The sequence below is a fragment of the Mus pahari genome, chromosome 7 (genome assembly GCF_900095145.1).
Source record: "Mus pahari chromosome 7, PAHARI_EIJ_v1.1, whole genome shotgun sequence".
NCBI lineage: Eukaryota > Metazoa > Chordata > Mammalia > Rodentia > Muridae > Mus > Mus pahari.
Genome location: NC_034596.1, coordinates 65,170,233 through 65,187,122, shown reverse-complemented (window position 1 = coordinate 65,187,122; position 16,890 = coordinate 65,170,233). Strand labels below are relative to the sequence as shown.

The following is a 16,890-nucleotide window of genomic DNA, read 5'->3' as shown; positions in this document are numbered from 1 at the left end:
TACTATTATTGATACCTTTTTTGTATAGTTTTATCAGGCTAGACTTAGAAAATATTGTCTTATCAATATTTTTTAAATATAACAGAGAGCTAGCAAGAGTTCCCAGGTATAATTTGATTTGGGTTAAATATTGACCTCCTACTCTGTGACAGTTTGATCTTTATGATGTGAGAACATGTCTGGGTTAATTAATAGAGTATGGTAAGGTAAAAGAAGGTTAAGAAATGCATTTGTAGATTCTGAAAGCTCCAGATGTTTTGCTTCATACCACTGCTTCTTGGAGTACATTTTAGAAGACACACCAGATCTTTTCTCTCCAGAAGATTTGTAGAGTGATTTGAGAAAAGAAAGTTAGTGTCACTGATATATAATCAAGTCAAGAAGGCATCTTTGAGGAAGCAAAGTTCTGGAGATCATAGGTAACTTACTGAGTGCCTCTTATGTGTCAGCAGTAGTGTGGATATTGAAGCTCTAGGAAGGGTCCTGCTGTCATAAAGCTTGCGTTCTAATAACTGTGGTAGGGAGGTCTGAGAGACAGACAAATTAGCAAGCAGTTCTCTGAAAGATCATACGATTTAACAAAATACAGCAGAAGAAAAGACTCGCAGCAAGGAAAAGGTAGGCAGTGGCTTGTCTTCTGAGCCAGGAGAAGGAGATCATATGCAGATTATATGTAGATCAAGTTAAGGTTTTCACCAGAGAATAGGAAGTCCTGGAGGGTCATCACTCTTGCAGCAAAGCAGTTAGATTAACCTGGACATACCTGGGTTTTGGAAAGATTACACTTGCAGGTGAAGTCCAGGAACGAGGTACGCAGGAGATGTGAGGTGATGCCAACGATGGAGGCAGGGCTGGACTGCAGTCCCGGCAGTCCCAGAACCACAGCCTCATCTGCAGCCTCGGGTCTGCCAACCACGGCACTGTCCATGGCTCGTCATCACTGTCGAGGGCTGGAGGAGGAGGACGAAGAGCCCTCATCCAGCTCCCCATCAAGGCTGGCAGATGGAGAAAGCATAGGAAACCACCCCCTTTCACAGAGGCTCTTCATGATTCTTAGGCTCAAAGGAGCCATGTTCAGTGTCACAACCACTGAATTCAAAAGGAAGCCTGTGAACCTGCGGAACTTGACTCCAGGAATCCACACACGGTTTATAACTTTCAACAGCGAGGTCAAAACAGATGTAAATAAGATTGAGGAATCTCTTGAACAAGTCTTATCCCGCCTCCCCCACCAAGTACTTAAATCTTTCACCCAAACCCCCAGAGTCGACCACCGCTGCAGCATGTCAATTTCTCTGCTTATATCAAGACCCCAAGGCCAGAGGCCAATGACATACTGGAGAGGGGGCTCCTAAAAATGCTGCAGGAACTAGAGGAGGAGCTGAGTTCCCCCCTCTCTCAGGAAGTTGGTGAGAACAGCAAGGAGGACATGGAGCTTTCCACATGGAGATTTCTAGGTGGCAAGGAGATGATATTAGTAGACTGCCTAGCACCTGCAGCCAACACATTGCCAAGGTGGTGGCCAGCAAATCCCACCACTTTGATATTCTAAAGGACTGACGGCATTTGGAGATCCTGAGGAACCTGCAAGGGTGTTCCTTGTAAGGATGAGTTCACCAGCACCCGTCCCACTATTAAGGAGGTGGGGATAGAATACAGCCGTGTCACCAAAAAGACTTAGAAAATAAACTGCTTTTGAGAGAGATGCCATCATATTCCCTTAAGAAAATGCTTCCCTAACAGACTGCTCTCCCTCCTCTAAAGTAGAAGTGTATTTTACATGAACATGCAGTCACTCAAGACTTGGATTAAGAATAAAGTATAGTAATCTCCAGTACACACTCTTAAGCAGCATTATTCTAAATCCTTTACCTGGCCCAACCTGCCCATCTCCTGTCCTCAATTCGGAGACATTCTGCTATAAGCTCCTCACCTGAGAGGCGGTGTGCTGTCACTCTGGTGCCCCAACTATCACAACCATTCACTGTGTGTAGGTGGCAAAATTTGAGGTGGAGTGTTAAACATTAGAATTATAGCCATGGCCTGAGTGGCCCTCCACACCGATGTATAATGCATAGTCCAAGGAATATTTATTAATTCAGGGAGAGTTGGGATACTGAGTAAGGACTGTGGAAGAGCTGCTACTGTGTTGGCAGCACTGTTTGAGTTCAGTGGGTCCCCGAAGGTGGTGAAGGGGGTTGCTATCTGAGAAGACTAAGGAGGCAGAGACGGCTGGTGTTTTCATAGATACTTAATTTTGCCTAAAACATGGATCTTTTTTATACATTGTAACATCCAGTACTATCTAGAAACTGAAAGACTCCGGGCTGGGAAGGTGGGTGGGTTCTGGTAATTAGGTGTATGGGTTTCATCCAGGCCATCCAGATAGCATGTTCTACAGCCTTTGTTGTAACAGACTTTCTCTTCTCTCTCCTCCCCACCCCCTTTTTTTTCTGTGGTGCTTGGAAATCTCGACTTTTGTGCAGCCCTGACAAGCTTCCCTGTCCCTAGGCAGTACCAAGCCCTACCTTGCTCATTTTTTTGAGGGGTAACCATATATCTTTCTGCCTTTGAGCAGCACTACAGAAGTGGACTGTAAGCTGTAGCAGCCCAGTGACTAGAATGTAAAACCTACTACAGAAATTAACCTGGGGGATGCCTCATGACCTCATTAAACTGTCAAGTATACTTAAAAAAATAGAATGAATTCAGAAACTGATGGAGAGCCTATGGTTTTAAATTTTTAACATGGAGCCTGCTCTGGACTTCCTAAAGCTGCTGACTAGAACAGTAGACGCCATGGGAATGGTTTGGAATTATTCCAAAGTAGTAATGACCCAGACTGACCCAAGGACTTCAGCCAGGCTGCTTGAGCATCAGAAACGCACTTTAACTTGGTGCATTAGCTCCCTGTCAGCCATGATTTAGTAACCCTTTCTGTTATCAGTTTAATTTTAGTATGGTATGTTTGGAGCAATAATATTCCATTAAAATGTTTTATGCTGAGTATCTAAAGCATTACCTGTGTAACCACTTGACATAAATCAAATATGTCTATTATATTAATCATGGCCTTTCTTTCAAGGGTTTTGAAGTTTGATTATATCCTACATTAGGCTGCATACTTGACTAAGGGAGGAATTTTAATAGAACTAATGGATTTAGAATTATTTCATATAGCCATGTTAAAAAAATTAACAACCAAAACTTCTTTTCATAAAAATATGTGATAATTAATAGAAAGCTTTTTGAAATGTATGATGTGCTACATATTCCAAATTCACAAATGAATGTTTAGAGGTGCAGCAACATGTGAAAATAACATGTAGTCAGTCCTAACTGGTCAAGCCTTCTTTATCCTCCCTCCCTCCCTCCCTCCCTCCCTCCCTCTCTCCTTCCCTTGACCCTCTCTTCCCCATTTCTTTCTCAACAGACTGCTATGTATCCCCAGCCCATATAGAAGTCTTTAGTTCTCTTTATTAGATCATTTGTCACTTTATAAATCCTAGCACACCTCTTAATAAAACACTTTTTAGTTCTTTTGCAGTTGATCCATTCACAGTATTTGGTGGTTGGTCTCTTTTGCCTTACAAATCATTTTTTAAAACCAAAAAAACCCCTCTTATCTTTCAAAACTTGAAACACTCCTGGCTTGTTTTCTATCTGCCTCATCCTCTCTCTGTCTCTTTCTGCCTCTCTCTTCTACAGTCTTCTGTCTTGATTTCTTACTTTTCTAAACCTGTGCCAATTCTTAAGAACCCAATAGTGATTCTCTCCTATGGCTCATATCAGGCTCGAATCTAATCTCTCTTGAGTCTCCATGATTCTTCCTCTTAAATTGGGAATTTTCTCCAAGAGAATTTACACATTTTATGTTGATGTATAACATTTTTCATGTTAAAATCAAGTTACAGAGGGTATAATTTTGTATTATAAATACTGATGGTGTTAAAGTAAAATAGTTTAGTCAGTTAAAAAAGACTCTAATGGAGATGACTCACTCATTCAAAAACAAACAAACAACCCCCCCCCCAAAACAAAACACTGGTTGTTCTTGCAATGGACCCCAGTTGACTTCTTAGCACTCACATTGTGGCTCACAACTATGAATAACTCCAATTCCAAGAGATCTGAAGCCATCTTCTGACATCCATGGGCACAAGGCATGCATGAGGTACACATACATATGTGCAGGCAAAACATAAGATAAATGTATTTTTTAAAGCCTTTTAAAGTATCCAATGGAATGTAAATGCCAAAGTAATTTGCTGTGCACTGTGATTCTTTTAAAATGAAGGTGGCAAAGTGAGTCTTTAACAGTTGGAAACTTTGTGGCAGCCTTTTCTCTGTGAACTCTGTATCCTGCATGTACATCATTCCGTTCTCATGTAATATTTTTATGTTTGAAAGACCTTGGTTGCTTCTTATACTTATTTGTAAAAGAAAAAACTATATATATTGAATTAATTTTTTTCTCCTATCAGCATAAAGCTCTAACATTTGTTTTGAGCCGATACGGTGGTGTGTATTTGTTTATTTATTTCTTATGTATTTAATATGTGTTTTATCTGGTGCCCATGGAGGTGAAAGAGGGATTAGGTTCCCAGGATTGATGCTACAGACAGTGAACCATCACGTGGGTGCTGGGAATTGAGCTCTGGTCCTTTGGAAGAGCATCAGTGCTCTTAACCGCTGAGTCGTTTCTCCAGTCCTGTGATAGCACATGTAATTCCAGCGGTTAAAGTTAAGGTCGGAAGATTGTCACAAATTCAAGGCCAGTGCAGAGTAAGTACAAAAGCCAGCAAGGGCTACATATGAAGACCCTGCCTCCAATAAAACAAAACTCACTTTTCTTTTATATAGAAGTTAACTTCCAAAAGTTAATATAAATGAACAAAAGCAACACAAAAGCAACAAAAAGTAAACTTAGCCTTTTAACTTTTTAAAAATTATATGCAAAATTCTATAGTTTTTTCTAACTATTCTATGAATCTAATATCAAGTTGCTTTTAATCGTTAGCTACTCATTTAGGACTTTGTTTCTGTTTAAAGCAAAGATCATTTTACTTGGAAAATAATGTTATTGGATTTTAAGAGTCATTTGCCTTTTCATTTTCTAGCTTTTCCAGTCTTTACTAAACAGGCCATGACAATGATTACTATCCTTTCAGTTTTTCTACTTAGAAGTTCTTTGTTTAATATATTCAAGAAAGAACAAGGCAATCAAAACTTTTAAGTGTGCCTTAGTTAAGGTAATAGTTATTGATAAAATGCATTTTTTCCTAGCATGTTCTTTTTTTTTTTTTTTTTTTAAGATTTATTTATTTATTATATGTAAGTACACTGTAGCTGTCTTCAGACACTCCAGAAGAGGGCGTCAGATCTTGTTACAGATGATTGTGAGCCACCATGTGGTTGCTGGGATTTGAACTCAGGACCTTTGGAAGAACAGTCAGGTGCTCTTAGCTGCTGAGCCATCTCACCAGCCCCACCATGTTCTTTTTAAAATAGTATTTGTTTTAGTAAGCTCAACTCAAACTTAAATTTCTGTTTTTGAGTCCTATTCCATAGTCAAGTCAATTCACAGCTAGTACCTCACAGCAGGTACTTTAAATAACCTGTTGCTAGGTAGTAGGCATCAGAGGCAAAGTCTTGTTCCTTAAAGTCTAGCCACTCATGATACATTTATGAATGGTCAACTCCTCTGGAGCGTAACAGTAAGACAATCATCATCACCCGCCTCATGACCCTTTTGAGACAGTTTTGTTGTGGCCAGTCTGGCCTTGAGCTCCAGTCTGTGCCTCAGCCTCCTGAATGCTGAGGGTTAAAGGTGTGCCTACCACTGTGCCTGATCTTGTGCTGGTTCTTCTCCCTTTATTGCCCCTTGGTGATTTAGGGGGACTATCCTGAAACCAGTATAAACACTTTATAAATATTTTGCAATTTTCTAATCAATACAGTATATTTGTTTCATACTAAACATCATCTTTTAGCAAGAAAATGCTAAATTTGAATAAGACAAAATGAACTGGGATGATTAAAATTTACTTTAAACATTTCTTTATGGGAGAAGATACCACATGTGAACTTAAGAAAAACACTTTTACAGTCTAGGTCTTTCATTCCCATTTGTACAACTACCAAGCCGGGGATTCCTGGGGCATGGGCTGAGCCAGAGATTCCTGGGGCATGGGCTCCAGCATTCAGACTCCTTTCTGTTCTCACAGAGTGCTTCCCAGGGCGGAACAGGTTGGAGCCTCTGTGGAACCCTGTAGTTCCTTCCCTCAGGTACCTTCCCTTTGGTTTTGTTTCTTTTCTGATCCTTCCCTTCTTCCATTGCAGGAAGCCATCTTGACTCCTTCAGGCATTGTTAATACAGCAAGATGGCAAATCTCTGAGCAGGGTACAAAATATGGCAAAGGCGGAGCTAGAGAGATGACTCATTTCTCAGCACCCCGCGTGGGGCAGCTCTCAACCATCTCTAACTCCAGCTCCAGAAATCCAGTGCCCTCTTTTAACCTTCGTAGTTTCCTCCTGCCTTCATGTGACATACAAAACCAAAACCAAAACCAAACCTGAAAAAGGTGACTCCATGACTAATGAGCTGACCCTGAGTTAATCAAAAGGGAGCTTACCCTGGGTGAGCACAACCTCCTAGGGTGAAGACAATGTGAATGTCAGAACATGAGACGGAGCAACAGGACTAGGACTTAGCTGCAGGGAGGAGTGCTTGTCTCACTTGAACATGGCCTTGGGTTCAATGCCCAGAACTACAAATAGACAAAAAGTGGTCCATGTAGTAGTTTAGTTTAGGTACTATGATGATGGATATGAATGGTGGGTGTTTAGCCTAGAAATTTCTAAATTTTGATTAAATGAAACAAATCTAATAATTGTGGTCTTTTGATGTGTGTGTTGGTGTGTGTTGTACAGACATGTAAATGCAAGTGCATGCATCCATGCAGAGATAGAGAAGGATGTTGAATATCATTCTCAACCACTCTCCACCTTCTTCCCTTGAGACCCAGCATCTCTACTGAATGGGAGGCTTTGCTGACAGTTGGGCACCAGGCATTAATACAGTCTTCAGCCTGGGATTCTCCTGTGTCTTTCCACACAGTTCTGGGCTTACAGGTATATCCAGCCACACCTGGCTTTTTACCTAAGTTCTAGGGATTAGAGCTCAGGAGTTCATTATTGAACAGCAAGTGTTCTTATTCACTGAGCCATGGTTTCAACCTAATACTTTAAAAAAATGTTTTCTCTTAAAATTTTTTGTTAGATATTTGGTGTTCATTGTAGCTCATTTACTAGTGAGATTGTGAAATCAATACAAAAAATATATAGAATTTTTAAAGAGGAAAAGACCTTTTACTTTTTGTCTTTTTCTAAAATACCTGTAGTTTTGACTCAAGTTTGTTTTGTTTTTGTTTTTGTTTTTGTTTTGTTTTTTGTTTTTTTTTTTCCCAGACAGGGTTTCTCTGTGTAGCCATGACTGTCCTGGATCTCACTCTGTAGACCAGGCTGGCCTTGAACTCAGAAATCTGCCTGGCTGGCTCTGCCTCCCAAGTGCCAGGATTAAAGGTGTGCGCCACCACTGCCCGGTTTTGATTTAAGTTTTATGCTAGTTTTTCCTAACCCTGCCAACAGTCATGACATAAGTGTTTAAGTATTTTATGCTCTGTGGAGAATACTGAGTTCACATACCCTGCTATCTTGTGCTGTCTTGATTTATAGACTACCTTTATGAAAAGCTGTTTATAGCTTATATGAAGTTCTATTCAGGAAATTGTTAATAACAAAAGTTTTAGATTCAATTGATAGTCTTTCTCATTTGATTACTTTATGGTAAGCCCTCTCCTATTATAAAATCAAATAGAATCATATTGCTAGCGTCTACTTATCTTCATTTTAAATAAACCAGTACATTTAGAGTCAAGAAGGTACCTGATTAAGAGATAGACTTTAAGAAGAGGCTGTTAATAGACAGCGGAAATAGGGCATAAGTAGAAATTCTTCTGTGGATGCTGTTACAGGGGAGCAGTTTCTTCCTTTGTGGATGCAGTTATAGGGGAGCAGTTTCTTCCTTTGTGGATGCAGTTATAGAGGAGCAGTTTCTCCCTTCTTCTTCTGCTCTTTCCCCATCTCTCCTCCCCCCACATTACATTACAGATAATGCAATGAAACCAAATTTTTATAAAGTTCATAATCCCCCCGCCCCATCTCCAAATAATTTCAGTGGGGCCATGAATGCTCTGAATCTATTTAGCAAGTGATTGGAGTTCTTTATGGAAAGAAGTATAGCTTTAATAGCATGGTATGAGTTACCTGTATGTTAGGAATAAAAGCGGTTCTTGATTGTCTACCCTGATCAGGAGAATGTTCCCCCAAATATTACATTCTTTAACAGCTTTGCTGATTGCATAATAAAGCTGCAGATATTTAAAGTATATAGTTTGGGGCTGGTGAGATGGCTCAGTGGGTAAGAGCACCCAACTGCTCTTCCGAAGGTCCAGAGTTCAAATCCCAGCAACCACATGGTGGCTCACAACCATCCATAACAAGATCTGACGCCCTCTTCTGGAGTGTCTGAAGACAGCTACAGTGTACTTACATATAATAAATAAATAAAATCTTTAAAGTATATAGTTTGGTAAGTTCTTCTAATCTGTATATATCAGTGAAACCACAACTTGGTGAACAAGAGTTGAGAATGATGGCACAGACTTATAGTCCAGCATTTAGGCGTCAAAAGCAGGAGAATTATAGTTCAAGACTAACCTGGGCTACAAAACTAGTTCTAGACTAGCCTGGGCTAGAAGGGAGTCCTTATCAAAGAAAAAAATAAAACAGTGTATTGTGTCTTTCAGATCCAGAATTTCCTTCTGACTATACTTCCCTTTCCTTCCCTCCCCTCCCCTTGCCGCTGCCCATCCCCCAGTAGGCCCTGATCTGCCCTCCCTGTAGACTTCATTTCTAGAGTTTTATGCTAATAGATACTTCTTTTGGAGGAGTAAGTTGACTTTCTTCACTAGGTGCAATTGTTTTAAGAGTTATTTATGTTGTTGAAATGTTGATAGTTTCTTACATGTCAATGTTCAGTCGCATTCCCGTGTGCAGATGTACTATAGTACTTTTAGATTTTAAGGTCTATAAGTATTTTGTGTACAGGTTGTGGATAATTACCAAAGAGTAATTGGATCAGTTAGCTTCCAAGAAACTGTCAACTCACATGTAGTGGCCTGTAATCCTGACTGCTCAGGATGCCACGCTAGAAAGACCATAGGTTTGAGGCCTGTTTGGGGTCCAAGCCAGTCTGGGTAGCTTAATGAGACAGTGTCTCAAAAGAAAAAATACAAAAAGTGGGGTTGGAGAGATGGCTCAGAGGTTACAAGCACTGACTGCTCTTCCCGAAGTCCTGTTCTGCAGGGTTCCCTGAACCCTGAGGGGAGGGATTTAATGGAGACACCCCATTTAAGACTGAGTGTTCCAATAACTCTTACTCTGTGCAGTGTCCCATTGTGGGTCTCTGCGTTTGTTCCCATTTGATGATGGCTGAGCAAGGCACTGATTTATGAGTATAGCAGAATGTCATTAGGAGTCATGTATTGCTATGTTCCTTTAGTAGAACTGTAGTATTTGGTTTTCTCCTAGGTTCTCAGACACCCGAGCAGTGTCAAAGATGTGTTCCATCTCACGGAGTGAGCCTTAACTCCAGTCAGGTAGTGATTGCTTACTTCCACAGGCTGTTATTGTACCAGGGCAGGTCACCACTAGGTGGACAGGGTTGTGTCTGGGTTGCTGTCTACCTTTTCCCTTTGGTCGTGTGCCCAGTATCTCCCAGTACCAAGAACACTAGTCAGTAAGGGTGAAGACTCTAGATAGGCACCAGCTTAAAGTCACCGTTCTGTTAGCTGTCACAGGTGAGCTTAAAGTCACCGTTCTGTTAGCTGTCACAGGTGAGCTTAAAGTCACCGTTCTGTTAGTTGTTACAGGTGTCGTCTTCAGCAGTAGGGTCTTACCATCAGTTTGTGCAAGCAACCGATAGCCTTGCCTTGTCCTCCTCTTGACCCCAGAGGCAAGCTTTCATTATTTTATCATAACTATGATTTTATTATAGTATTCTTTTAGCTATCTCTTCCAAAATAAAAATTTTCCATTAAATTAAGGAAACACTTGGAAAAGTTTTATCATGAATGAATATTAGATTTGTTTTCAGATCCTTTTTTACATCTATTAAGATAGTTATAATTTTTCTTTTAATATGTTAACATGATAAATTATGTTACTTGATATTCCCGCATCAAACCAATGATTTTTCCATTAATTAATTTGTTCCCCTTATATCCCGATCACAGCCTCAGTCCCTCGTCTATTCCCAGTCCCACCCTAACAAATTCCTCCTCCATTACTCCCTCCATATCTCTTCAGAGGAGAAGCCTTCCTTGAGTCCTACCCAGCCAGTCTCTGGAGGACTAAGCACATCCTCTCCCACTGAGGCACAAATAGGCATTCCAGTTAGGAAAGGAGATCAAATGGCAGGCAACAGAGTCAGAGACAGCCCCAGCTCCAGTAGTTAGGGGATCCACATGAAGACCAAACTGCATATGCTCCAAATGTGTAGGGTGCCTAGGTCCAGCCCCTGATTGTTCTTTGGTTGGTGGTTCAGTCTCTGTGAGCCCCCATGGGCCCAGGTTAGTAGACTCTGTAGTCTTCTTGTGCTGTTGATTCCTCCAGCTTGCTCATTTCTATCCCCCACTCTTCCCTAAGACTCCCCAAGCTCCACCTGATGTTTGGCTGTGGGTCTGCATCTGCTGGATGAAGCCTCTCAGGAGACAGTCATGCTAGGTTCCTGTCTGCAAGCATAGCAGAGAATCATTAATAGTTTAGGGGTTAGCTGTCTCCCATGGGATGGGTCTCAAGTTGGACCAGACATTGGTTGGCTGTTCCCTCAGTCTCTGCTCCATCTTTAGCTGTGTGCATCTTGTAGGCAGGACAAATGTGAAGGTTTTGTGGGTGAGTTGATGTCCCCCTCCCTCCACCAGAAGTCCCACTTGGCTACAGGATGTTGCCATTGCAGGCTCCATATCTGCCTCCTCCCCACACTGGAAGGAATCTTAGCCATCTAGGAGAAACCAAACTTGTTTATGTTGGTGGTGGTGTGTGTATACACGTGCGCATGTATCTGTCCGTCCATCTGTCTGTCTGTCTGTATAGTGGAATTTAGGTAGCTGCTATTTTATTTTGGCTTTCCTTTCTGGGTTCGTGAGGGAAATGGCGTATTATTTTCATCTTTTGTTTGTCTAGGCCAATCTCAAAATATGTCTGTCAGTCTTTTTTTTTTTTTCTTTCTGATTGAGTTTGCTTCAGATTGTTGTATTTCTTCTTTAAATGCTTGACAGTTTGTCAGTGATGTTAACTATAGTGGACTGTGTTCTCAACAAATTAAAAAAAACCCTGGAATTATCAAGTTGTTATGTGGTATTCGTTCTTTTATGCTTCTGAGTAACAAACTCAAAGCCTTGAATATACCAGGCAAGCACTCGGTCAATGTGCTAGATCCATCCCTGAATCTCACGAAGTATGGTTTTGTTTTTTATACCACATGCAATTATTGTAAAACCCAATGCAAAACATCTTAACAACCCATGTATAATCCAGGCATGATAGTACAGCCCTGTAAATGCCAGCGCTTAGGAGGCTGAGGGACGGGGTCTGGGTCAGTCTGGACTGACGGGGTACTTACCTTCAAAATCAAAACAAAATCCCTGTGTTTAGGAATTCTGAAATAGCTCCTGTATTCTAAAGTATATTAAAAACATTAAGAACTAGGAATTAGTTTGATTATGAAAATTCATTAAAAATCTTAGTTTCCTTAAAGGTAGATTTTATAGTGTACACAATTTAAAGAATGAGAATCAGTCATGTAAATAGCCATCTCAAAAAGTCAGTAGAACCAAAATGCAGAATACAGTCAAACAGAAAGAGAAGAGAAAGGATTAAGAAAGTCAGGACTTGGTCCTTGAAAAGATTAAAAAAGTTGGTAGTTCCCCGACATATTGCTCAAAAAAGAATGAAGACACACATATAATGAGGGGTGAAGGAAGAGCTTCTCCACGGACCCCACAGACTTAGAGGATATAAGAGGAAGCAGTACGGGCTGGTGAGATGGCTCAGTGGGTAAGAGCACCCGACTGCTCTTCCAAAGGTCCAGAGTTCAAATCCCAGCAACCACATGGTGGCTCATAACCATCCATAACGAGATCTGACGCCCTCTTCTGGAGTGTCTGAAGACAGCTACAGTGTACTTACATATAATAAATAAATCTTTAAAAAAAAAAAAAAAAAAAGAGGAAGCAGTACACTAGTTTATGCCTTGATAATTTTCAGGAGTCATCTACTCCACATGTAAGGAAAATCTTCATGCTAAATTTTGCTAATCAAATTATCTCATGCTGATTTCTTTGTGGAAAAGCTTTTTAATTACTGACCATTTTTTAAAAATAATTTTGAGGATATTTAAGGTTTTTGTTTTGTGTGTTCCTGGTACTGATACTGATACCCTTTAATACTGTGGCATAAAACGTTACAGCAGTACCTAGTTTTTTTTTAACAACTATTTGCAATATGTAGGTATAACTGTTACTTACTGTGTTTTTTCATATTCAGCAACAGTGGATTATTAGGATAAATTACTGGTTGTGGCTTTAGGTAAAAAAACTGTAGGAGCTCAGCATTGTTGCGTAGTGGCATTAGGGAGCACAAGCATTGCGAAGGCTGAGTGCGACCTGCTTCTGACTGACTCTAATGCATGCTTTCCAAAGTGTCTCTGTCTGTCACTGGAACTTGGAGCTAGTTTTCTGTCTTCTAGTGAATACTTTAGGTGGACTAAAGATATCTATGATTCCTCTAAAATTGTATCTAATAGTTTATGGAAGTATGCTTTGTCATTATGTGTTTGTGCATGGGTGGATGTGTAGGTTGGTGTGGGTGTGTGCGCGTGCATGGGTGGGTGTGTATTTATATGTGTGGGTGCATGTGTGTGCATGTGGAGCCCAGTCTTTTTTTTTTTTTGGGGGGGGGGAGGTTCTTCGAGACAGGTTTTCTCTGTATAGCCCTGGCTGTCCTGGAACTCATTTTGTAGACCAGGCTGGCCTCGAACTCAGAAATCCATCTGCCTCTGCCTCCCGAGTGCTGGGACTAAAGGTGTGCGCCACCATACCCGGCCAGAGGTCAGTCTTAATCATCACTCCCCATCTTGCTTTTTGAGGCAGGGTCTCTCTGTGGCTTAAAGCTCACCAAATAGTCTAGACTGATTGGCCTGGGAACCCAAGTGACTGGTCAGCTTCAGGTCTATGATTGTGGGCATGTGCCATCCTGCCCAGCTTTTACATGGATTGTGGGGATGGAGCTCAGGTTCTCATGTATGCAAAACAAGCACTTTATTGAAAACTGTCTCCTCAGCCTTAAATATGTACTTTTTACTAGTAGTGAACTTTCTACAGATTCTCAGAATTTAAAAAAGTTTAAAGAAGGGTTAAGAAAAATGAATACAGACCAACAAATTGTTTTTCTTTTTACTTAAAACTTTTTTGAATTATATCTTCATTTTATGTGTATGTGTGTTTTGCCTGCATGTATGTCTGTGCACCACATGCATGCAATGCCCAAATAGGCTCGAGCAGGACGTTGGACACCCTGGATCTGGAGTCACAGTTTTGAGTGGCCATATTGGTGCTGGGAGCCTAACTTTTGTCTTCTGCAAGAGCAACAAGTGTCCTCCATACTTAGCTACTCCTCCAGTTACTTGTACAATTTTGCTTTAAAAATATTTATGGCGGTATATAATGATTTAGTAAAATATTAACTGCATGTAGAATTCTTACTGATTTTGTTCATTTCATGGTTTTACCAGTGCCTTAACTGAAAATTTTTCTTTTCAAGGTTCAGGAGCAAGTACATCCCACCCTGTCAGCTAATGAAGAGTCTCTCTATTATATTGAAGAACTGATTTTTCAGCTGCTTAATAAACTATGCATGGCTCAACCAAGGACTATTCAAGATGTTGAGGTAAATATTATTATATCACTTAGAACCCATGAGATTAATTTTTAGATCGGTATCTTTGTCATTCTAAATTTCTATGGAAACTAAAACCACTGAAATTGTGTGTGATATATATGTTTAGTTCATTTTCAAGAAATATATCAACTCAGTTCATTAAGAAAATGAAAGTTGGGCTGGAGAGATGGCTCAGTGGTTAAGAGCACTGACTGCTCTTCCAAAGGTCCTGAGTTCAAATCTGCCGCCCTCTTCTGGAGTGTCTGAAGACAGCAACAGTGTACTTACATATAATAAATAAATATTTAAAAAAAAAAAAAGAAAATGAAAGTTTTTAGAAAAAAAATGAGTGTGGATAAATGGAATGAAAAGCCTTTAAAATTTTTCTCCTATGATATATAAAAGTTAACTCAAGAGTTAATAACCTCGCATATAAAAATTGCAGTTATGGGGACTGGAGAAATGGCTCAGTGGTTAAGAGCACTGACTACTCTTCCAGAGGTCCTGAGTTCAATTCCCAGCAATCACATGGTGGCTCACAACCATCTGTAATGAGATCTGATGCCCTCTTCTGGTATGTCTGAAGACAGCTACAGTGTACTCACATACATAAAATAAATAAACCTTTAAAGAAACAAAACAAAACTGCAGTTATAAAGGAGAAAGTGCTGATGAATATGATCATAATTTGGAATTAAGCAAACCCATTTTTAGAGACAATTGAAAACACAGTGACTATCAAAGGTTAAAAATTAAGAAAATAAAAAGGTATCAACCATGCCTCTAATCTCAGCACTCACAGGCTGGAGAGGAGGAGCTCTAATTTGGGGTTAGCTTGAACTTTAAATACAATGCAAGTTGCTTCCTTCCCCAGATTTGCAAAGTTTTTGAATAGAAACTTTTAAAAAGAAGACATGCTAATTGTCTATAAGCACATGAAAAGTTTCTGAAGCTCAGATGCTACCTGAAAAATGAAAATTCAAATCATAATGAACTTCTTTCCTAACCACAAAAAGTGAAAAAGTGCAAAAAAAGTGGTGGTAGTTAAACTGCTCACAGGCAAGAGTGTAGACTGTATAGAACTTTACAGTTGGAAGTGCCAATTCTATAACAGCTATGCAAAATTGTTGGACAGTTTCTACCAAAGTTACTTCTGTGTCTAACTGTTGGCATGACTGGGCTCACAGTAGACAGGCCAGAGTGTGGGCATGGCTGGGGACCATGGATAAGCATTAAAAGCACATGTCTGGTTTTTGACCCACTTTCTCCAACTTGCCTCTATTCCCTAATGTATACAGAATCTCCCACAATAGCACCACCGTGCATTAACAAGCACTTTTATACATGAGCCTGTGAAAGATATTTCATGATTAAATTCCCCTTGCCCAAAGATTCATTGCCATCTCATAATACAAAATGCATCTTATCTATCTCCAGTTTCCAAAATTCTGAACAGTTCTAACATTGTTCATAAGTGTAAGGCCAAAGTTTTCAATAAGATCAGAGCAGTCTCTTAGCTGTGACCCTCTGAAAAATAAAAAAGAAAATTACTTCCAATATGCAGTGGCGCGGGGTGAACAGTTCCATTGCAGAAGGGGCAAGTGGGGTTGTAGAAAAGTATGACAGGAGTGCAGTGAGACTGGAGCCCAGCAGGGAAGACAGTATTGTAGCTCTGGTTCTAGCTCCAGGGCAAGTGATACTGACATGGGAGGTCCAAGAGACTTGGGCAGCTCCTGTGGCCTTGCCACCTAGACCTGACATGACTTCTCTTTCTGAAGCTTAACATAGGATATAGTCCATATACCCGGTGTTTTCAGCATCCTGATATCTACATTGCAGTCCCTGAGCTCTTTGCCTCAGGGGCTTCCTGCAGGGTTCCTGACCCTGCCACCTGTTGCCTTCTTTGAAATCTCCTTGCAAGCCTACATGACGCTCATTACTCTTATATTTGCATGCCCACAAACCCAGTACCATATGGACAAGACTGAACTGCCACAAACTTGATCCGTGGCTAGGCTAAGACCACAGCAGCAGCAGTTCTGGGTACCCAACCAATTGACGCTAAAAAGCACTTTTCCAGATGGCTGGGTGGGCGCCTGTCTTTTTTTTTTTTTTTTTTTAAGATTTATTTATTTGTTTTATGCATATGAGTACACCACCATTGCTCTCTTCAGACACACCAGAAGAGGGCATCAGATCCCATTACAGATGGTTGTGAGCTACCATGTGGTTGCTGGGAATTGAACTCAGGACCTCTGGATGAGCAGTCAGTGCTCTTAACCACTGAGCCATCTCTCGAGCACAGCTCCTGTCTTTTAAATGAATTAAACCCTCTGTACTCTGATCCTGCGGCGGGTAGAATCTGGTTAATTCCTAGATTCCTTAGGTCGTCTATCCTGTTGCTAAGGTATAGAGGACTTGATTTCCTTTTGTGATGTGGAGTGGTAGTAAGGCAGCTGTTTCGACAGGCTAGTCTTGAACTTACTATGTAGCCTCAATCCTGATCCTCCTGCCTCCTCCTCTCAAGTGCTAGAATTACAAGTATGAACAGGCAGACTGGGCTTGAAGTTTTTATTAGTTTGTGTTTTTAATGTCACTACTTTTTCATAAAAGATTTATTTATTTTATTTTATGTGTATGGATGTTTGGCTTGCATGTATGTCTGTGTACTACATGCATGCTTAGTGTGGCCACAAGCGCCAGCGGCCTTGGACCCCCTAGCACTTGAGTCACTGATGGTAGTTCACTGCCCTGTTTGCTCTGGGATTCAAACCCTGATCCACTGCTAGAGCTGCTAGTGCTCTTAACTGAGCCATCTCACCACATCAC

The 16,890-nt window shown here is 40.6% G+C and overlaps 1 protein-coding gene and 1 pseudogene across 2 annotated transcripts in view; both read left to right on the top strand.

Moving 5' to 3' along the window:
- The window catches only part of Sos2 (SOS Ras/Rho guanine nucleotide exchange factor 2), an 87,343-nt gene that overhangs the window by 4,778 nt on the left and 65,675 nt on the right, over positions 1-16,890 (top strand). For both annotated transcript variants that reach the window (XM_021201768.2, XM_021201767.2), the window contains exon 2: positions 13,945-14,070. In XM_021201768.2, coding sequence (XP_021057427.1) covers positions 13,945-14,070 — 126 coding nt within the window. The remainder of the gene's footprint in view (positions 1-13,944; positions 14,071-16,890) is intronic.
- LOC110324604 lies at positions 769-1,695 on the top strand (annotated as a pseudogene).